We start from the raw sequence: 23,368 nt of genomic DNA, 5'->3' as shown, positions 1-23,368 counted from the left end.
AAAGCCAGTACAGTGGCATCACACGGCACACGTCACACCAAAGTGGAGCACGCACACATCAAACCACAAGTGACCACAACACCCAAAGAAAGAAAAAGTAGGAAAAAGGAAGAATGTGTTTAGCAGTGAGTTAGAGAGAAACAACATCACAGCAACACACACACACACACAAACACTTGCTAACCTGATCTCCTTCTCCTGCAGTGCTTGCTGGGATGCTCGTCTAATGCCTTCCCAGCGCTCTCTGTCTTTGTTGCTACATACAGGTGGAGGAACAAACTGATGCACCTTGGGAGCAACAGGGGCGCGATGAGCCCGTCTGGATGCCAGGTCGTCTTTACGAACATCCGGGACTTTCCGCACCTCTGCCTCCTCTTCCACATCAGAAGAGGAGTCCACCGCAGGTTTCTGAGAGCTCAAAAAGTCATTTTCGCAGCGAAGGATGATGCTCGGGGATGGCGATCTCACTTCCGGTTCCTCCATTGTGGGAGGGCTGGGGTGGCAAGGTAATTTCAGAGATGATTAAAACTCCATCGTTGCGTCATGTGTGCAAATTTCGGATTTGACATGCGTCAGCAAATATTGTAAAATGGCAAGGTCCTGTTGATTAGGCATCATCCACAGGCAAACGTATCACTGTGTGATAAAAGAAATACCACACCAACTAAGTAGCAATTCATAGCCACTGAAACTTCTATGACAATATTAATAACAGACATGATTTCAATCAACCAAAGCCAGAAAAGCAGCAAGCAGTTAGTCAGATCTGTGTGCCAACGCACAAAACCAAACCTCCGGTGTGAACGGGTCACCAGGAAAAAAAAACAATGAACAAAATAACCGTCATAACGCCCCGTTAGTGAACACGCTGAAAACTGTCAAACCACAGCAGCAGCAGCAGCGCTCATGCTCCTCCTCTCTGACCTGCTGTAGCGAACGGCAGCAGGCAGAACTTTAATTCCAGCTTTCTTCAACTTCTGCAGCCTCTTCTGCTCCAACACTTCCTGGCTCACCTTCTCCTCTTCCTGGGTTATTTTTTCCCCGTTGTTCTCAGGTGCCCAAGTAACGGTCTTGGGAGTTTTGTGGTGTGGACCAGTTATTTTGCCCTGCTCTGAAGTGGCTTGAGGGTGACTGGGGAACAGTGTGTAATGGCAGGGAAATATTAGGGATGAGGAAGTGTGTGTGTGTGTGCGTGTGCGTGTGTGTGTGTGTGTGTGTGTGTCTGTCTTGTGTGATTTACCTTTCTCCTTCTGTTCTGATTGTGTATTTTTCCACTCGTGTATAAAATGCATGATTTGCATCAGAAATATTTATTGTGCTGATGTGTTGGTCATTACCTCCGCTGCTCTCCTTCCTCTGTATGTGGTTTTCGTCGTGGTGTCGGGATGTAGCAGCTGGCGTTGGTTCGGTTGGGAAGAAACTGGTTGAAGGGAATGGAGCTTCTTGAGTCACTGCTGGCTGTCCGTCTGGCCAACATGTCATCCTTCCGCACATCTGGCCTCCTGCTGGGGGCATCGGCCTCCGAGTCGCTGCCTCGCCCTGGGCAACGAAGAGCGATAGAGCATAAAAGAGTGAAGAAGGTTAGAAAGTATGTCAGGAAATATTTTTAATTGGTTCTTGCATAACAATCTCTGCAAACGCTATAATCTCAAGACAAATAAGCTTCACGTTGCACCAAAAGTTCAGAATATCTTGGATGCCATTACCAATGTTTTCTATGTAAGTAAGGCAAAAAAAAACACGTTAGTCATGAAATGGGACATATTCATCTTAAAGACACTTATTAGACGTTAACTGAAACACCACATTGTGAAATCATTTCTGGAAATGAAAGAAAAAACTGACAGTGCAGTGGTGTGTATCAAAATTTCAAGGTTTTATGTGATTCCCATTGGAAATTGAAGGATATTTCTGCTAAATATATGATATTTATTACAATCACAGTCTTATTTTCATATTTTTGGGCATCATTTCTACCGGTAATAATAACAACAAGATAACTGTTGAGATCATATGCTGAGACAGATTTTAAACAAACTCCCACGTTAGTGAAAGTTATTTGAAAGTTATTTGAAAGAGAATGAGGGATTATTGACGGCATTTTGAGTGTGCCCACTTACAGTTTGACCTAAAAATAAATCAGCTTAGATATTCTGCAAAACTGTTGGCTTGTTTACAACTTATGGGATTTGTCCCCACATCTCAGCAACTACTTTCTGTGAGTACAGTATTAACATAACTGATATTATTGTGACCAAAACTGCAAAAATATGACTTAAGTTATATAAAACCAGAATCACTCTTTAAATGTAGACGCAACACCATTAAATGGTCAGTAAAAAACATTGATCAGTTCTTCTCTTTCCAACGTTTTGACAAGATTCTGCAAACACACATAGAGACAGGATAGGACAATTTATATTCCATGTCCATCTTTTTTTGTTGGGTAATAAATGTTACTTTGTAAGGCAGCACACGTTCTCTGTGACATCCAGAGTATGTAGGGAATGAGTCTATTCCTGTCTCTGGAATAGTGTTTTTCTTGTCACCCTAATGCACACATATTATACTGTCAACATAAACGACACAAACAGGATGCCTGTGATACTCACACGCGCACACACACACACACTCACACACACACCCACACACACACACACACACACACACTGATATACGACAAGCAGGATGTTGACCTCAGCCTGTGTTTCCCAGGTCTAAAGTTCTACTGACTGCTAGTCAGACCAACAGCTGCTGCATCTGGGACACACACACACACACACACACACACACACACACAGTCTGAGACGTTCAGCTGTCCACAGCCCCCCTGACCGGCCGTTACATACCAAGGTCAAAACCCCAACTTGTTAGAGATCAGCAGTCAGACTTATTTTTGGAAGAGAGGGTTTTGTGTTGCTGCTTTAAAGGAATAGTTCAACATTTTGAGAAATATGCTTACTTGCTTTCTTTCTTTCAGAGTGTTGGATGAGAAGCTTGATATCCAGATTAATTTGTACGCAAAGTACGGGGCTAGCTTAGCATAAAGACTGGAAGTAGGTGGAAACAGCTAGTTTTGAAGTTTGAAAGAATGTTTATCATAACCCACCATCACTGTTTCCTCGATTCACCACATCAGGAGAAGGACTGTGCTGTGAGCGGGAACCAAAGGAGTCCAGACTGTCAAAAACAATAGGACAAAGATTTTTTTTTAAATATCATTGTTTAACATAATCACATGTGGGTTTTGTATCAAAAAAGAGTGATTGAGCTTCTAAAATGTCAACAGCTGTATTTAACTTCTCATCAGCAATAAGAAATACTTTGTATGTGTGTGTGTGTGCGCCCACATAATTGGGTATGAGCGTGTGTTGACGGATGTCTCTCACCTGTCTAGGGAGTTGTCTCGAGTGTGTCGGGGTGGAGAGAGTGAATCACTCCTCTCAGAGTCCCAGCAGTCGTAGCCGCTGTCCCTAACGCTGCGCTTCTGTGAACTATCGCCTCCGTCCTCAGTCTCCTTCAAACACACACAGAAAAACAGCAGCCATCAGGAAAATATATGGAAAAGTGCATTAAGTAGATGCATGACAATGAAAACATGGTTTGAGAAATTGATTGAAAAAGAGACTATGGGCCAAAGAAACAAAGAAAAGCAAGGTGTTATTATTTAAATAGACCTCCAATTGCTCCAATAGATAATATGTGTAGAGCCATTCGTCTTTTTCAACTCATATCCTGTTTCTCTTTTCTGTCTCTCCCTGATATTGGAGTAGCTGTGGTGTAACAAAAACAAAAATGTGTTTGTCTCCTGTCTCGTTTGTCTCTCCTGCACCTCAACAAAGACAGGAAACTAACAAATCCGACCCCCGCACCTCCTCCATGCCGCTATCTGTCTTTCTGTCTGTCTCACTGTCCTCCCCCCTCCCTGCGCTGTGCTCTTCACCCTTTTTACTCACCACCTTCATTTGAGAAAGAAGCCCTTCAAAGTCCTTGAGGTTGAGAGTAGGGCCGCTGTAGGAGGCGCAGCCGCTGGCAGCCTTCCCGAGCCAGAACACTGTGTTCAGCACCTGAGAGACATAGATACAACAGTTGAATGTATATTCATAAATGCTAAACACGCTGACGTAGAAGATAAAGTAGGAAAAAGAAAAGAAAAGTTAAAAAGGTGCTCACATTTTTCAGTTTGCGGTTGCAGTCGGAGTCCCTGGTGAGAGAGAGGTGTGTTACTGACTTGTGATACTCGCATTAAAATGGACATGAACAGGAATAAAAAGCCACAAGCAAGACTATTTACTTGAGGTTGGCTCGTATCGAAGTGTCTTGCAAGTCGCCGGGGTCAAACAGCTGGGAGCCCTTCAGGCCCAACTCCTCACAGCCCCGGAGGAAGACTGACAGGTTGTCCTACAAGGCAGACAGCAAGGGACGACAGACAGTCAGAGTTTATCACTTTGACGAATAGGCGGGTTAAGAGGCCCGAGTGTCACACTGGAGAGTATCTTCTTACCAGCCCAGCGATGGGGGTGGGAAGTCTGTTGATCTTCTTGACCAGCCCTGGCTTGATTGCACTCAGCAGCCTGAGTGGAGGAGGGGAGAAGCAGAGATTTATTATTGAGTCTTAGAGGAGTTTATGTATGTTGTTACGGCTTCAGACATCAAAAACCGAGTGGGGATGATGTCAGAGGCTTACTCGCACAACAGGATGCCGTTCTCCAATCCGCTGCGGAAGTCCTTGTCTCCAAAGCTCTTCCCTGTTACAGCCTGGAGGACAGGAAAAGACAGACGTAAAGGTAGTGGACTGGAACCATGGCTGCACTGATTCATCTGCCGGTTATTTTCTGATTAATCAATTAATATATATATTATTATATATAATATATATATATAAAATGTTAATAAATGTTTAAAAAAAATGTTTTGTCCAACCAACAGTCCAAAAATCCAAAGATATTCAGTTTATAATTGCAGAAAGTATCAAATCCTTCCATGAGAAGGTGGAAGACGAGAATGTTTGGCATTATTACTTGATAAATAAATTTATAAATTAATAATCATAATCATTTTTTTCTTATTGCACTAACTGTAAAAAAGATCCTCAAAATAATATCCTTTATTTTAAGCCATGCTGCTCTTCTTGAAAATGAAAATTGAAATTATGTTGTGTCACTGGTGCCACAAAAAAGAATAGAACAAAGTATTGTGCAGATAAATACAAAAAGAACAAAAACATTAATCATCATCGACCATTGATTAAGCCAAATATTCCCTGATTCTATCTCCTGAAATGTGAAGGTTTTCTTTTTTTCTGTGTTTAATAGCATTGTAAATTGAATATTTTGGCGGTTTTAAATGGTAAGATCACTAAACAAACAATTGGTACTCCTGGTACTTGTCATTGTGTCACTGTTTCCTGACATAAAGGAGCTGTATTTAAAATACTGACAAACTAGATTTACCGCCTTGCAGTTGTTTGCCTCCGCCAACCTGTCAAGCTGCAATTTACCTCCAAACTGTCCAGACTGACAATATATGTAGTGAAGACCTTGACAGCATTTAGTAAAAGGTATCATGTGATTATTTTTTTTTTTTTGCTGAACGTGGATGCTTCACACACATCTTCAACCTGTAGACCTATACAATCAGCACAGTTTCAAGATTAGTGTCACCAATTTAGCATCCAAACATTTCCCCCCGCTTTTGTTCCTGAGTTATGGCGTTGAATAATGGCCAGAAAAGCATTTTTGCGGTACATAATGATGTCACAGTGAAGTTGACCTTTTGGTTATAAATGTCACTTTATCATTTTATCCTGTTAGATATTTGTGTGACATGTCATCATAATTAAAGTAGGAATTATTGAGTCATGGACATAAAAGCGTTTTGTAAGGTCACAGTGACCTCTGACCTCCAAAAAAATAATCATTTCATCCTGAGCCACATTTGAAGAAAATCCCTGAAGGGGTTACTGAGATATCGTGTTCACTAGAAGGTGACGGACAACCCGAAAACCTAATTGCTCAGACGACGGCTGACGCTGGTGTGGAGGCATAAAAAAGTGGGCTGTGATTGCCTCCACATGGCTCTCACAGACCGCTGCCCATGCTCATCGAATACTCTTTGTCACAGCCAGTTTGATGCCGACGCACAAGGCACTCTGATGCAGGACCGGCTATCAAAACAAAGAACAGAGATACTCAGATTACAACGCACACAGAGGGAGAGTGACTTCATTCTCTGCTCAGGACGCCATCACTCCAATATTTCTGTCGTTAAGTCTGCGTAATTATGCCTCACAGTGTCTAGACTGAGGAACCTGCTGGCCGGTTCACCCTTCCCCCAAAATTTTTTGCTTCAGTAAAAACCAAATTAGAGTGATGCCAAGCCAGTGACACTGCTCTGTGTCCTCGTTCCAGTTTCCCTGATTTAGAAGCACGCAGTCCTAGCCTGAGTGAACGATAACCTCAATCCTCTGACCTGAGATCCAATATGCACTCTATCCTGTACAGGCAGGAGAGGAGGAGGAAGCCCACACAACCTACACACATGCACTGCTTTCTGGAGCGGTTGTGTAACCAGCAGCCAAAGATGAACTGAGAAGATGAGAGGTTTGACTGTTTAGACTTCTAATCCTGATTAGCACGGATTATAGTTAGCACTGAAACTGTTAACTGCAGGCACACACTCTCTCTGTCTCTGCTGCTCATATAAAGTATACTGTATGCTCCTAATACATCCACCCACAAAAACACAATGACTCTGAGCCAACTGACCACAAATTATAATCTGAGGTTACTTTGATGGCAAAATATTTGCCTCTTTTCTTTATAGTCTTTGCCTGCTTTTTAATTTCAGAAGATATTTGTGATTTATTTCCATTTATCTATTTACAGTTCTGATGCACATGTACCACATGTATGAGGAATACGCACACGCACACACACACACACACACGCATACGCACACACACAGCTATGAAAACAGCCTATTGTTTCATCCTTATATAAGTGATGACCAGATGTTTCCCATTGGCATCTGGCATCTCTTTCTTGTCTTTCATAATTCTGCTGTGTCACACACACACACACATGCACACACAGATACACACACACACGTTTGATCATGTTTATCAAGTTTTTACTTCAGGTCTTTGAAACATTTACAGCATGGTCATGCATAATTTACTGACTAAGGAGAGAACTGTAATGAGGGAGAGCAGGGCGGCTGTGTTTGTGTTGTGTGTGTGTGTGTGTGTGTGTGTGTGTGTGTGTGTGTGTGTGTGTGTGTGTGTGTGTGTGTGTGTGTGTGTGTGTGTGTGTGTGCGTGCGTGTGTGTGTGTGTGCGTGTTGGATGCAGGACACAAACAGTTGGTAGGGGGCGGAGGTGTTTAATGATTGGTTATGTGTAAAATGCTGAAATACTGCAATTAGACAATGACTGATGTGAGCGTACAAGTCATGCAAATTTAAGCAGAGACAAAACGACGTCATGAGTGTGTGTTAAAAAAGAGAGTGTGTGTGTGTAAGTGAGCAGTCATGTCTGCTACGAAAACCAAGTCAAAGGTCCTGGGGGTATTTCAACGCCAGCAAGGGTAATCCGACCCTCCCTCGCTCCCTCTCGGTCCCCGTGGTGGATGGCTCTGCTCAGTCTGGGTGAATGGCAGCAGCAGCTACCATTTAAACCCCGAGGTGAGGTTGTGTGTGTGGGGGGCAGAGGAGAAGCAGAAGTAGGCCAAAGTACCCTTCACTTTTTATTTTTACAACTGTAAAAAGATGGAAAGAATGAGAGGCTAGAAAAATAGAAAGCAGGAGGAGTTGGTGGTGTAATTTCCAGCAAGCACGCCGTGTGCTATATTGCATTAAGGTGACAAAAGACAGGGTTTTTCAGACTGAAAGTGATAATACTACAGGACCATGCTGCTGCAGCTGATGTTGTTTATCATGGGACAGTCAGGCTATCTCATGAGTTGACCCTAAGTTTGTATGTCTCATGTGTTACCATTCAAGTCACAGAGATAAGCATCTCCTTTTCTGAAAAAACAAATTCCCCGTTGAAAAATTTAGACCATTGTTTAACAATTGTTGCAATTGTTCTAAATGTTTTGCACAGAATCATCAAAGGCTCCTACAACCATCTGGATTGCGGCATACTTTTCCCAAATCGCAAGAGCCAAAAATGACATTTCTCCTTTCTGTTTTTGTAATACAAAAGAACAATATAGATTTTGTATGAAAATATCGAATAACAGAAAGCTGTATCATCACATCATTACAGCCAAACATGGCTGATAATACAACTTGGTATAAAAAGTTAAAAATCTGTTTACATGTAACTGAAGCAGAGTCCAAATGTTAGAGGAGTGTTGAGGGTTCAGAACAACAGTAAATATTGTTCAATGACATTTTTGGTTTTTCAAACATTGTCGATATATTCGTCTTTCAGAAAAACAGATGCTTAGCTCTGATGTGACGTTGATGCAGAGTAGGGGAAGTTGAACCACGCTGAACTGGCCATGTGCTTCCAGTAAAGGCAGCTGATGGAGATATAGAGGGTTAGCGCACCAGTGTGATGCACAGACCACTGAGAGAGGCTGGTGTTTTTAATGCGTGGTGTTGCAGAAGCATTAGCTTTTTTTTTATAATGTTATCATGTCTGCACACTAATGGACTAATGTGAGATAGAGAGAAGACAACAAGGAGGAAAAAACTGAAAGAGAAAGACAAGAGAGATAAAGGCATAATCCAGATTGAGGATGGATTTAATCTGGATCAAAGTAATTAACCAGAGCGACTGGACACTAGAAAACTCTTCATCTGATGACAATTGATATCTGTTCAATAAGAGGAACAAAAGCACTTCCTCTGTGTAGCCTAATCCCAGCACGTGTATTGTGCTAAATATCTTCACCACAGTAAAATAAATTTGTAGGAAAAGTATACTAAAAGTCATATTTTAGTATTTTTAATTCAAGGAAAATAACCAAAATGTGGCAAATATGATAATCTCTTATACTGCATTGTATATAGAAATGTAGTCATACTAATTTAACATGCGTAAAGCTGTTATTTGTTATTAAAGCTGTTTTACCCCTGAGATTTTGTGCAATTCATGTACAAAGTACATTTATGTGCGATAATCCTTTCACTCACTGTTAGACTGTGCATGTACATTTCAGTGTACTTTGCATCCTAAAATTAGTAGTGCACTAAAAAAATCTGCACAGTGCTAATCATATATCATGAAACCACATTTTATAAGTACATTTTCTGAAAGTTGTGTACACTGTGCAGCATGCCAATGCTTTGCAAAACATGTTTAGTTCTGTCTTTGACAAACTGAGACTATTCTGGCTTCATAAAAACTTAGGCAATAACTGAGGCATGTAAGATATCTCTGCCAACAGCAAGTCTGTGTCACCATTATTTCCCATTCTTTCATACAGTGTTTAATGCATGGCAAATCTCATGAATCCCTGCTCTCACACTATCTCTCTCTCTCATGCAGACACAGCTGGCTGTCTGCGACCATTGGAGTTGATCTGCCTAGGACAGACAGCTGTGACATCTGGCAATCACACACACATGCACGAACACACACATTCTTTCATTTATTCCCTGTGTGACCGGCCCTCTTGCTATGTACTGTATGCCGGTGACAGCAGAGGTTAACTGCTGTCACTAAAGTTAACTTTGTGTTTCTCTAAGCCTGTGCAATTTTAACCTGCTCAATGTCCCATCCAACCGGTTTCCACGGTGTGTATGAGCTTTGAGAGTCTGATCCCGCTTTGTCTATAAACAGATAGAAAGGTCCGGTTTGTGCCAGACTAATTTCCTGCTCGGGTCATGTGGTGATATATAGCCTACTGCTCTACTGCCCCCCCTGGTAACAGTGACACCTGAGAGCCTATCCATGTTATGTTCCCATAGTGACCAGTGTCACCCAACCAGGGCGTGTCTGAGGGGTGTGTGAGCAGTATCATGCCTAGCTGATTGGCGTGCGTGTGTGTGTGTACACTTTGCATACTCTTACAGACATGGCAAACGCACACACAGGCTGAAAATGCTGCATGGAGCGTAGGGTGGCATGGTTAACCCTGAATCATTCCCACCTGTGAGAGCGCATAAATACACCGCTAGAAATAGAGTCGGCCTGAAAATAACTGGAGAATTAGGAGACAGGAAGACGACAAAGCAACAGGAATAGGCATTAACCTAGACTTCACTATTTGTGCTCATTACTGATGTAACACAGCTGAAATTTTAAGCGCAGACCAAATGTGTCCAATAATGCTGGTATAAAAAATGCTAATAAGTTAAAGTTTTGAAGAGTTACGTGGTTAGTTCCCAAAATGAGTGACTGAGAGCAAGAAGAACGTCTATTAAAAAGGGATGTGTTGAAGTAAACTGTCCTGATTCACTTAGTAATTGGTTTGTTAATCATAGGTGCAAACATACAGTAATTTCAGTGTATTGGGTTTCAGAAAAATAAGGCTGAAACATAGCATTTGCTGGTTTAAAGAAAATACAAATAAAAGGTCGGGCTATTTGTCCATTAACGGGTTAATATAAAATATTTTTATTGTAAAAAATATTTTAAAGTTTGTTGTAATGTTGGGTATTTTGTATTTATCGCTATTTATATTTTCTTGTTAAAATATCTGTATCAATGGGAGGAATATACTGCATTCTGTAAAAACTCGTATAACTCTTGCTATAATATTTATCTGGTGGTTAAAGTGAAGCAGAAACAACCATGACCACCATGAGGAAGGCAAGTTAGATAAAACAATTGTGAAATAAAACATGGTACGTTGAAGAAGAGTTGTGCTCTGTGTGATGAACAAGTATAAAACAAATATAATACATAATAATCATAACTTTGCTAATCTAAGATTTCTTGTATGGATGCTTGTGTTTTGTTAAAGGGACTTTGTAATAACATGTTTATAGCTGACACCTAACTCAACTATTTTATTGTCAAAGGTAAAGTTTTCAAATAATATCCTATTGTAGCTGCCAGTGAGAGTAAAGTGAAAAAGTATGCTCAATAAAACACAGCCCATTCCTACTTTACTTTTTAAAGGTTAGAGGAAGGTGCTCTTTGTCTTGTGTGAGAATCCAAGCCAAGCTTACCTTATCTTAAAACTGGAAAATAAAATCTTGTGTAATTGTTTTTTTGTAATTGAATCAGGCAACATGATGACTTGTGTGAGACATCCAACCTCAAAGTCGTTCACTGAAGGCATAACTGTGAAAGTTTGGTGGAAAATCATCTGTGCATATTAGCACATATCAAGCAGTATTTTTTTCATAAATGCTGTTTATTTTTATAGATTTCCTTGCACTGTGTGTGGAACACTAGCAGATCTGAACTAGGTGGACGAATAACCTACTTCTGTGATCTCTGAAATTTAAAACGTTATCATGGAGGAAAATGAAGCCCCGGGTGAACCATTTAACTTGGATATTTGGATGGATGGATGGATGGATGGATGGATGGATGGATGGATGGATGGATGGATGGATGGATGGATGGATGGATGGATGGATGGATGGATGGATGGATGGATGGATGGATGGATGGATGGATGGATGGATGGATGGATGGATGGATGGATGGATGGATGGATGGATGGATGGATGGATGGATGGAGAAAATGTAAACCTGTCTATGCCAACATATTTTAGCTTGTGACTCCAACAAAAAAGCAACCTCTACTTGTCCTCCCCATCTCTACTGGTTTGGACATGTTTAGCCAAAAGATGTTTTATTCCTTTGTTTCGTTATTATTATTTTTTTCTTCTGGTGAACCATTGTGTCGTGTTGGGTCTATGTAAATCATAAATACCCCATACAGTGTGGTCTATACTTTACATTTCCTGTGAAGTGTCCTGAGATAACTTTTGTTGTGATTTGGCACTGTAAATAAAATTGAATTAAATTGAACCTAAGGTTGTGAAATAAAGTAAAGTAGCATTTTTTCTAAATGTGGCTGGACGCATATTTAATCTCAAACGAAATTTTTATTTTTATCAGTAGGCTTCTGGACTTATTCTGAGCCATTGAAAACAGCCCCTTTAGTGAGTCGTTGGCTGTTAAACATGACTGCAATCCAAATTCTTCTTGGTAAAGAAATGTTTTTTTAAATAATCGATCTTAAATCTGTTTTTCAGGTTTGTTTGTACGGTTTAGCATGGTTTAACTTGTCTTGTCTGTTATGTTAGTCTACCTCTTCTCTAACAAGGACCACATTAGACATTTGCTTTTATTTAAAATGTAAAACCCTAATTGGGTTTTTATCCATAACAATACTAACTGTGTGTTTGTAGTCTTGCATTTATCCTTATATTTGCTTAATATATGCTGTGGTAGCAGTAGCTAAAAAACCATCTACTACAACCTGTAGTAAACTGAGTATGTGTCCAGCTGAACACTATCGTGGGAGTCCTACAAAGTATGAAAACACAGACAAGGTGTGAAGTTAAAGCCAACACTTTCACATTTCACATAAAAGTGAATGTTGTTGTACTTCCAAGCCTTTTTATTTCCCAAATCTGAGATTCTAGTTGGCAGGTAGCTAGGCTAAATAAGAAAATAGGTCACGATAATTCAGCTCCGGGGCCAAAATCATGATTCACCACTCAGGCTTATGGAGAGAGGCGTTTTTATCCGAGCAGATGATGCTGGGAGAGATGCAGCAAATCACAAATGATAATCTTATCCGATCAACGGTTGGTCGGTAGCCTACTGTAGAACAGCTCCCGTGCGTGCATGCTGGCCCGGTTCCATTACCATGGCAACCGGAATCCCCTCGCGCCCTAAGAAGGGGGCGTTCCACCTCCAAGTAAAAAAAAAACCAAAACACTAAACAAACGGAAAATTAACGGCTACTTTTAAGGGGTTTCACTTTCATGATTTGTGGTTTATTGTCTATCTTGGTCAGCGTTTAAAGTCCCCGCAGACGGTACCAGTGTGTTAATTAAAAGGACATTAACGGACACACGTGTGAAAACTTTTGATACATGTTTGCAGCAGAGCCCGTTGTCCAACACACGGTAACCGGACACCGCATCGTGCCCACAACAGGTGACGACGCACCGGTGCTGTAGGGGCTCCAGTATATATTTATATCCCCCAGTATGGCCCGTTTCTGTGGCAGCAGCAGGCCCCTGAGCCTCCCTGGACGGTCACTTCACTTACCTCTATCCATTTCTGTGCCTCCAGACAGGCTGGTTCGGGATGGCTCGGCCCCGACGGCTCCGACTCGTCCCGCGGCGAAGCATCTCGACCTGCTCCGGGGCTAGCCATCTCCGGACGGTGGTGACACGGAGATACGTGAGAAGATGTGCTGGTGCTGGTGAGTCCACTCCCCGCTCTGTCAGTCCGTTATCCTCCCCCTCGTTTTTCTACCGACAACAACCACCGCGCAATTCCCCGCTCCAGCTCTCCCGTGCTCCCTCCCCGCGAGTCCTGCTGCTAAAACTGGAGACGGAGGAAAGAGCTCCTTGTCGCGACCCCGACACTGCAACGCGAGCGAGGGGCTAAAAATAATGATTCTTGCACGCAGCCGAACTGCGCGAGGCTGATGCCGCGCATTTTAGGAGACGTGAACGCGCAGGCAGGAATCTATGCGGGGGAGGTGGAGAGAGATAGAAAGAGATAGGAGAGAGGGAGAGAGAGAGAGAGAGAGAGATGGGGTTTGCATAAGAAGTCACATTATTTCACATTTATTCTCCTGCGTCAGCCGGAAGTGGGTGTTTTTAAGGAGATTTTCGCAGAAGTAGCCTTTATCACAGGGACCACAAACCGCCAATTGTACCTAAAAATCTCTCATTCAAGCAGGGCCACAGGAGGCTTTTTTTTTTTTTTTAGAAATACTGCCCCAAACTGTTCCAGCATGCACCAAAACGACTGACTTGTTTTTGTATCTACCCTGGGGCCCTCAGACTCCCAAGGGCCTTTAATTAATTGCAAATTAGTTTGGGAATATGCACCACCATACAACTTTGCATTTTAGCTTACTGTGTTCTCAAGGGGCGCTGTATCCACATTTTGTTTTAATACCTTTATGTTTTCAGTTAAATGGTGCATATTCCTAAATATAGTTGTGCTTAATCAAATTACCACTAACTCATAGTTAACCTGCACAAAATGTAATTAAGCTCTCATCTACACAATAGTGTGTGCCCTGTAGCTAGTGGGTACTTAAATGCAACGCAATTTTGTTGACATTAAAGCGGCCCAATTTAAAATACAGATTTCCTTATTGTATAATGTTGACTAAAATACCCTGACTGTACTTAATAATGGCTGCAGCCTTACCTTTAAGTTGTTAAAAATAAAAAGTATGCCCCATTTAGAAAGACAGCATCAAGAGTTTTTCTTTAGTCCTTGAGTAAAAGTTACACAATACAACAAACTGCATTTCTCACTCTGACCAAAGAATGGCTCTGTAATGTTGTAAGTAATCAGTGTTATTGATGTTGTTATGAACACAGTTGTGTCGAAAGCTTCTGCCCTTTAGTATTGAATGGAAATGTGACCTTTTCAAACCTTTATTTTCTAAGCGTGACACTTCGACTCCTCACCTGAGTGGAGCGGTAAAGACACAACATGAGCATCAGCTTTATCAAAACAGAGTCCTGTCATTTACGTAAATATACTGTTTGTCCCACTGAGTCTGCTATTTTGCAACAGCGAAGAAAGGTTTTGTGTCGGTATCCACAGCGATGACTTGACTGACCAGACGATCTATCAACAACTTTTCAGTCCTCCTCCTGTTTCATCCCCCTACAAGACCGGTCAGGATGAGCCCCATGCTGTGATGGGCTGTAGGACATTAACCACTTCATCACCTCGTTTGACAGAAGAATGAATGGGTGTCGGCTAAAATGCAGGCTGGTGACCGGGGGAAGTCAAGTAAAAGAGTGAGATTACTGTGTTTTAAAGCAAGAGCTAGAAACACACCAGGAGACACATACAGGTCTAATGGTTGCTTTATTGAATTCCCACAGCGGCATCACTAACAGAACTTAAGCAACAGTGTTTGGAAAGTGCAGAAAGGTAAACAATTGGTGCACACAGTACTATCACGCTGCACCGCACGACAACAACCCAACATAGAGCAGCACTATCGTGTTTGGAAGTTTTGTATTAGCTGTGTATAAACTGGCACACCAACAGTGAATTTGACCATTTGTAAAGTGTAAATCAGAAATCCATTTTCTAATAAAGTGCAAACATACTTAAATAAATGTATTAATTCTGAAAACAGAAGTAAACTACTGCAATCCAACACTACCATTTTGCACTGTAAATTCAAACTTCACAACGAAAACCTACATTTTTCAGAGCAATGTCACCCAAGAACACCACTGAAAAGGTTGCGTGCATCCTCCGAACAATGGTTAAATTATTCCTACGGATACATTTGGGCTGTTCTGAGGAATGTCAGATCCTTATAAACTGAACCACACAACAACTGAAGGCATTCAGAGGAGCAGGCGAAACGTTTCTGCAGACAAGCTTTCTGCCTTTTCCTTCTCACTCTTTGTTCTACTTATTGGCACAAAAGGTATTTAAGCATCAGTCTTGTGAGTTTGACAGAAATACACCCATGATTACATACAAAACAGACATAATACACACACAAGCAGTGGTGATCTGAGCTCAGGTTTTACAATTCCCATTGCTGAATGAAAACACATAGAACAGTTTGGGCAAGCTTGTTTCAGTTAGTGTCTGCAGAACAAAAGGTTTTGATGGAGGGTTTGTGTTTATGTGTACATGTGCTAAAGAATGCTTTGTTCATGAGATAAAAGTACAGTATGTGGCAACAATATGTGCTTTAGAGTGCATGTACTGTCTGCAGATGTGTGTTCACAGGTTGCTGGGTGCCTGATGATTGTGTTTGCCACGTGAATGCTTCAGGACATTTTGGTTGACAGTTTGGTTGTGTGTCCTACCGAACATCTAACTGTGACAGAGAGCCACAGCAGAGAAACGGACCTCGCCTTGCTCTCTCTCCACGAATCCACGGCACACTTTGGATGCATCCTGGCCATTTATGAAAAGGGAGAAACACAAAGTTTGCTCTTAACATTCAACAGAAGGGGTAGTATTAAGCAAGTTATTCTCCTTACTACTCCTTTTCGGACGTGTTAAACTGTTTAAATATTTTGTTGGTTACTTTGTTTTATCACTGGCAAAAAAACAAAACAAAAAATAAATGTTATTTTGATTTTGTTATTGTTTTTTTTTTGTCCTTTTCTACAGTTTTGTTCTATTTGTGTTATTATTCTTTTAACATGTTCAAAATAAAAAAACTAAACTAATTTGCAATAATGCACTTTTACTCAAGAGTCATTGTTATTTGTTCTACATTGTGCCTAAAGGAGATAAACTGCACTTTTAACTACACTACACATATATATTTTATCCAAGCCACGGAGGAAAGGCTGTCCTAAAGATTAAAGCATTTTAAAATATCTGAGGACATTATACTGCTAATATTTTTATGATGCTGGATTGTCTTATAGCATTACATATTTTGTTTGACAAAATAATTAAGGTGTATATGCACAGTAGTACCAAAAGCAGTCTCCGAAATATTGTTACATCTACTTGATATATTGACTATATATAACTCATATATGCATAATATAATATTTGGTCAAAATGCTGAATAATTACTGTTGAGTTTTATTTTCATTCTTTTGGTTATTATAACATATAATATATTGTAATATATATAATTAAACTGTGAATGCAGGTCTTCAACTTCAGTATTATCTATCATATCTACGTATGCATATCTACTTTTACAAAAGAGGTAGTTCTTGAGATCTGATAAATCATGAAATTAAATGTTGCCATTTCATCACTAATGCACATAGAGCCCTCTTGTGGTAGTTTGTGCTCAACTCAGTCCTATGGGTTTCCTTCTGACAGTTGACTTCTGTGACACTTGAGCTTATTGGGACTAAAAGTATGTTGTTTTTCCAGAAGTGTCATTTAAATTCATTAAGCTTTTCCGTGTTATTCCTAATATTTAATAGATCTGCCTTGTCTTATATGGCTTGGGGAGTGGCAGTTAACATTTCCTGACTCCAAACTATCCTTACACTACATTAAAAAATTTTTTTCTAAACATTAATGTTTAATTTGCGTTTAACCATATTTTAAAGTTTACCAGTCTTCTTAATAGTCCCTTTTTATGATCGTAATTAGAGATTTGAGAATGTGAATCAGCCAAGTTTATTGATTGAATCAAGACTCTTGGGAAAAGACACGCCCTGCTCCAGTTTAATACCATGACTCATCACAGACCACGTGCATAAAAGCAACTTGGCTCGAAATTACATTAGGATTAGTTTTACCCACCGTTATAAAGGACTCATCTTTGGTAGCTCCGTGCTTCACTGGTCCATTCATTCTCCCATCTTAAAATCAAAAAAAGGACAGTCAGGGATCCGGTGAAAGTGAAAACACATACAGGAATGTACATAATGAGTTGACATGCTTACCAAACTCATAAAGTTCTCCATTTGCATTGACAAAGGCAATGAAGTGGAAGTTGACTTTGTCGGCTTCCGGCTATGAAAGTTGAGATGCAAGAAATTAATATTCAGAGTAAATATTGTGATATAAAAAGTTTTCTGAAAAGACAAGGAAGGCAGAGCAACTTGTTGCCATCAACGCCACATTTAGACCAACACAGTGATACGGGCCAAACAGATCGATCCGTCCATCGTTCGTCATCCTCCTCTCGACCAGGGTTGGACGCAGGGCGGTGAACTGGCATTGCTTCCAGGAAAAGAAATCAATTCCAGGATACTGATATTCAGATGCCATTTAACAGACTCACTGACAAAAGGGAGAAGGAGAGTGCTCACATATGGGCTCTCAGGAGAGAAGGAGTGTGCATATGGACTAACAAAATGGTGGACCTGAACTTTTATCAGGTTTATGCAATGTAATTATCAAGTTTCTAATTATATAAGTGTATGGAAATGGACAACAGAGTGAAGTCTCATATGAATTAATCCAGCACGGGTCATGCGTTGAGTAGATGTGTGCATCTACTGCCTGAAAGAGGTATAAGATATTAGCCATCAGTCGTTGATATCGTGGTTAAGTATCTTACCCTACACTGGCCTTGCACTGCAACCTCATTGTGAGCCTCACAGATTGCCTGGAGAAGAAAGATTAAAATATGTCAGTTTGATACTGCTAAAACAGATCATTCTACATTTTAAAATACACATGCAGAGATGTTTCTAATGTTAAAAATACAAATCAGAAGTGTAACAAAATAAGTGTAAATCCAAGACAGATATCAAAGGGCTTTAGAGTGGCAAGGATTTGACGATGTGTGGCGCCCCCACGTGGGTAAAACAAAACATGCATTAAATGTGGTAAATGTAGTAAATGCAGGTAAGGGTTTTTGTTGATTAGTCATTAAATGTAAAGTAAGTATTCAATATTTCCTCTATGACTTAAATATGTAAAAAAGACAGTAACCATATACTGTTGTCGATCATTAGCTCCTAGTCAATGAAATCTCACTGATACCAACGACTTTGGCCTCAGCTGATCACATTCCCACTTTGTGGAACAGCTAAATCTCAATTCTTTGAAATCCAGTAAACAGAAACACAAAGCAGCTTCAACAGTATGTATGTTTGTATAACCTGGTTCTTCTCCAGATGTTTGGCACGGTCATCAGCAGACATGTTTGCAGTCTCATCTAGAAACTTCTTCAGGGCAGAGTCACTATCTGAAGATAGATAGATAGATAAAAACTTTAGTGATCCCGAAGGAAATTCAACTTTCAGCTGTTCCAAATATTACACTCAAGTAGCAAGGCAGGAAGTTTACAAAGAATCTGAAGTATAGAAATAGAATTAATTACAATATAGGGGTAAATATGATGAGAATACAAGTTGAATGGTGATTAAAATATTGCAAACAGAAAATGTGCAAAAAGTTAACTGTATATATACATATATGATGTGCAAGTATATTATTATTATATATGAAAGTGTACAAAACGTAAAAAACTATATGTGCAATAAGGTAATAACAATAGCTAACAGGAACTACTACTCCTGGGGTGCATTACTGGCATCGCTCCGCCCAATGAGTTGTGTTGTTGAAAACACCAGAAGCAGCATCAGTAGTTAATCAAATAAATATGCCATTCATTCACAACCTACCATACCACATAACTGTATCCCCAATTAATACTGATAATTAAAAGAAGGAGAATTATTGTTAATGCCATCCATGTAAAACTTTCGCTGCCCATGCAATACAGGAAATACTTCTTAAGTGATTAACTGGAGAAATAATCCCTGTATTTGTGATTTGGCTGAACAGTAAGAGTAGGACCTGCTCTTTCATTAGTCAGCTATTACATGCACATGCACGTCCCTGCAGACCCTGGATTTTACATCAAAAGCCCAAGGATTTTCTATCTATCTTTAATAAAAGGAAATGCATGTTTGGCATTTTGCCCAACATGGAAAACAAACTACAACTGCATTGGAAGTAATTTATAGGTTGTAATTTGAATAATGAAAGCAGGGTATCTCACCAGTTGTAAAGAAACTGCTGAGTCATTGATACTGCCCAGTGTTATGTTCCTTATAAATAAATATTTAGTAAAATTAATATGAATAACTTTATTGATCTGTACTTACTATGGTAGCAGTTATTGTCTTGATGTGCACTCACCAAATGTTAATTTGCTTCTGTTGTTGGCCACAGCGTGCAGCAGGGCGATGGTGCCACAGGAGTTAACTGCTGTCTGCTTCAGGAAATAAACCTCGGAGCCTCCTTCAACCTTGCCTGCCTGCTGCTGTCTGAAAGACTCATGCTGTAATATACACAGACAGAGCACAGTCATGGTCAGATAGAGCACGGTCATGGTCGGATAGAGCACAGTCATGGTCAGATGGAGCACAATCATGGTCAGATGGAGCACAATCATGGTCAGATGGAGCACTGGTTTTCAAGTGCGGATCAGGAGGATAATATTTAGAGCAGTCCTTTTAAAACTAAAGTCATGGCTCAAGACAGTCAACAATAAATAATCTTCTGATTACGAATAAACCTTCCTGCCCGTAGCTGAATTGTGTCGGGCTACACTGATGTATTTTAACACTGGTCTTAGTGGTGGTACATCATGTACAAATTTCGAGAACCACTGAGATAGAGCATGGTCACCTTCCCTACAGTGCATAGGATGCACCCAATTATGCCACTTGAAATGTGCATGTGGATTGAAACCACAATCAACAGAGCAATAGAAGTGTTGACAATCTGTTTCATGTGCAATTTATAAAGCAACACAACAAATCTCTAGTTACGGCTTCTCCAATGAAAATACTTTGTGCATTTCTATTTATGTTATGGCAAATTAAATATATTTAAAGTTTGAACTGCTGATCGAGATGAAACAAATCCTCTGAAGACAAAATCTGGACATCTGGGAAACTCCAATGGCCATTTTCTTTTACAATTATCTGACATTTTGCAGACCAATAATTTGATTAACTGAAAAACAAAACAACCGATGATGAAATTTGATCTGACTCCCAGAATCACAATATAAACAAATGATATCTGAGAATAATAGAGTGTTTTAAATCATTCAAATTCTAGTTTTGACTAGATAATTAGACTTCATATTGATTCATTTCCGGGCTATTTTCCCAGCCTCCCCCTCTTACACCCATCACACAAAAGATGTTTCCCCCTCTCCATCGTTGCCCTCCCTGCACCTCAGTCTCACCCCACCCCAGGCCTGCTTGTATCCCGCCCCACCCTTCCCTTCCCTTCCAGGAAGTAGTCCCCACCGCCACCACGTTATTATTACCTGTTGTGTCAGTGGGAAGAGCAGCATCAAGGCACAGCATGGTTTCGGGACGGCGGAGAGTTGCTCACCCTCCAGCCCCAGCACATCAACGAAACGCCAGCTTTCACCCACGCCTAGCTTGCTCATCATCTGTGAACATACAGCACAGGAAAAATAGACAAACACACGATGACTTTAATGAAACGGTTAAAGGTTTTTCAGAGACGACATATGTAAATGATCCCTTGGGAGGATGTTCAGAGATGCTGCGTTGTGTTGGTCCAGTCAGACCACACCCTGCAGCCTAGACACTGGAGACCACTCTGGGGATGATGCTGCTGCTGCTGCAGCTCATTAAACCCACATAAACGCTTCTCCCATTTGCTGTCGTATCTCCTGTTGATATTAAACTACCACTTTGTTTTGGTTTTTAACTGTATTAATGGTGGTGGCCTGGGTTGCGCTTTAACGGTCGTCTCATCAACGGCCGCCTCAGTCAAAGCTAACGTACGGTATAAAACTTACCTAACAGTTGAAATCGAACAGTTACCAACGGTTACGTCGCCATTGCTCAACGTCAACGTTCGCTACTTACGTCAACGGTCGCCACTCACCTTGTTCAGCATCTGAAAAATATAAACAGAGACTACAGGTGAGTTTTTTTGTCAGTTACAACGTGAAAAAATGTTTTTTTTTTCAAGTTGGCAAACAACAGTCATTTCCTCCACACCTCGGGGTTGATTTCCATTGGGGTCCACTCCATATTTGCACTGTTTTCGGACGTTGTGGGCTCCGCAGGTAGTTTTCTGGTTGTTCTGGTGGTTTCTGCAGCTGTCAGTTGGTTTCACAGCGTGTACCCGGCCTTTATGGTGCCGGTCATACCACTTACCGGCAGACAGGGGGGTGGACTAGTCAAATAACCGGGGGTGTACATAACCCATAGATATAACCGGCCTTCCAAGAAATATTAGAGGGGTTTTAAACGCGTTATTTTTCTAACTTTACACCCAGTGATATTCTAGGAAGATATAAACCTTGTAAAAAAATATTAATTAAAGTTAAATCACACCGCTAAATAAATGTGAGCTCACTCTGGTCAAATCACAGTCTTTGTACCAAAATACAAGGTAAACAATAAACAGCACGTTGGTGACATGATTTATAAATAAATCAAACAGAGAAACAAACAGACAATTAAATAAATAACACTAACTTAAATTAAATAGATAAAAAATAGATATTTCAAACAGGGGCTTCAGGGAAAAACTTTTCATCATGACTCAGTAAGGTATAACTTTTTTTGTTATTTACCAATATCAGATATTAAAGCAAAGAGCTCAGTTCTAGGAGGAAAGGAGCAAATTTAGGTAGATTTTGCAAAATTTTGTTTGTGAATAAATAATGTTGCGTATAGGATAACTAGTTAATCAGGTGTTTCAGACTATTATCTTCTGGGTTCAAGATTCAAGATTCAATTCAAGAAGCTTTCAGAATCAAATTATTGTGCAACAGTTTCGATACAAAGATGAAAGGATCAGAGTAACATAAGCTAACATAAATCAAATAAAAATAAAGCTACATAAAATAAATCAAACAATAACTAAGTGTGACAGAGTGCAACAGACATTGTGGTTAAGCGTAGGATTATATAATATACAACAATATGCACTGTGCAGTTTAGCAGCATATTGAAATAAGATAAGTACAAACTAAATAAGTGATAAGGAGCGATAAGTGATAACAGTGTTAAAAATGTAGCAGCATTTCTTACTGAACTAAGTTACAGTACAACTAAATAAAGTGATGCAGTGATGATATAAAGTGAAATGACATATTTAAGGGTAAGAGAGTAAACAGAGTTAGCAGCATCAAAAAATGAGATTCACATCATTCAAAAACTTCTTTTATATATATCACAATAACAACAAAAAGTACAGGAACCATCAACATTTATAAACTTAGCAATAATACTATTAACTGGGTATATATTATAAATATTTTAGAATCCTTGTTAGATATGCAATATTTGTGGGGTAGAAGCCAAGCTCTTCTCCAGTTTATGTCCTCTACCAGTTAAACTTTCCTCTAGGTACAACTCTATTCATCCTTTGACAACACTGGCGTATATGTGTATTACTACACTTTCTTTGTGTTAGTTCAATCCCACCCAGCATCAGTACAGGTGGACTTTATATTCACTGTAACTCAAGTCTTTTTTTATATAATTAAATCACAATCTCTCTCAAAGGAAAGGTGTCCGTCACTACCTGCCAGCAATGGGCTCTGGCTAATTTGAGTTAAATATTGGACCTCTGGAAAAAACATTTCTCTTAACCGAACCATCTTATTCTTTACTCTAATGTGACAGAAATACCAAACCAAACAATTCACTCGTGCAATATCAATGTACATCTAACTGTGTAATACCAATGAATATAACGTGAATGCTGTGTATTCAACCTTCCAGTCAATTTACTTATTATTGCTATTGATTGTTTACTTGTTTGTTAACTT

At 40.1% G+C, this 23,368-nt stretch overlaps 2 protein-coding genes across 9 annotated transcripts in view; both read right to left on the bottom strand.

Annotated features, from left to right (window-relative positions):
- The window catches only part of LOC310961680 (uncharacterized protein), a 28,404-nt gene extending 14,845 nt beyond the window's left edge, over positions 1 to 13,559 (bottom strand). For 6 of the 7 annotated variants that reach the window (XM_083933847.1, XM_083933851.1, XM_083933852.1 and 3 more), the window contains exons 1-11: positions 13,195 to 13,559; positions 4,688 to 4,758; positions 4,505 to 4,574; positions 4,295 to 4,401; positions 4,174 to 4,204; positions 3,957 to 4,067; positions 3,390 to 3,517; positions 3,110 to 3,180; positions 1,338 to 1,539; positions 925 to 1,131; positions 185 to 493 (exon numbers count right to left, since the gene is read on the bottom strand). In XM_083933847.1, the coding sequence (XP_083789973.1) occupies positions 185 to 493; positions 925 to 1,131; positions 1,338 to 1,539; positions 3,110 to 3,180; positions 3,390 to 3,517; positions 3,957 to 4,067; positions 4,174 to 4,204; positions 4,295 to 4,401; positions 4,505 to 4,574; positions 4,688 to 4,758; positions 13,195 to 13,302 (1,415 nt within the window). In that variant the 5' untranslated portion in view covers positions 13,303 to 13,559. Of the gene's footprint in view, positions 1 to 184; positions 494 to 924; positions 1,134 to 1,337; positions 1,540 to 3,109; positions 3,181 to 3,389; positions 3,518 to 3,956; positions 4,068 to 4,173; positions 4,205 to 4,294; positions 4,402 to 4,504; positions 4,575 to 4,687; positions 4,759 to 13,194 lie in introns of those variants that run through there. The other variant, XM_083933853.1, reaches the window with a different exon arrangement.
- Positions 13,560 to 15,015: 1,456 nt separating this feature from the next.
- Positions 15,016 to 21,720, bottom strand: uchl1 (ubiquitin carboxyl-terminal esterase L1 (ubiquitin thiolesterase)). 2 transcript variants are annotated; one of them, XM_083929986.1, is made up of 8 exons: positions 21,565 to 21,720; positions 20,876 to 20,996; positions 19,732 to 19,873; positions 18,687 to 18,772; positions 18,140 to 18,187; positions 17,520 to 17,589; positions 17,377 to 17,435; positions 15,016 to 16,050 (listed from the first exon to the last, which is right to left on the bottom strand). In XM_083929986.1, the coding sequence occupies exons 2-8, from the start codon at positions 20,900 to 20,902 to the stop codon at positions 15,967 to 15,969; spliced, it is 516 nt and encodes a 171-aa protein (XP_083786112.1). In that variant the 5' UTR covers positions 20,903 to 20,996; positions 21,565 to 21,720; the 3' UTR covers positions 15,016 to 15,966. The 2 variants fall into 2 exon arrangements, with proteins under 2 accessions (XP_083786112.1, XP_083786111.1); XM_083929985.1 differs by having other exon boundaries at positions 20,876 to 21,480; positions 21,585 to 21,686.
- Positions 21,721 to 23,368: the final 1,648 nt, after the last annotated feature.

The sequence above is a fragment of the Echiichthys vipera genome (assembly GCF_963691815.1).
Source record: "Echiichthys vipera genome assembly, chromosome: 2".
Classification (NCBI taxonomy): Eukaryota; Metazoa; Chordata; class Actinopteri; order Perciformes; family Trachinidae; genus Echiichthys; species Echiichthys vipera.
The sequence above is the reverse complement of the archived record's forward strand: the minus strand, read 5'-3'. Positions and strand labels throughout refer to the sequence as shown.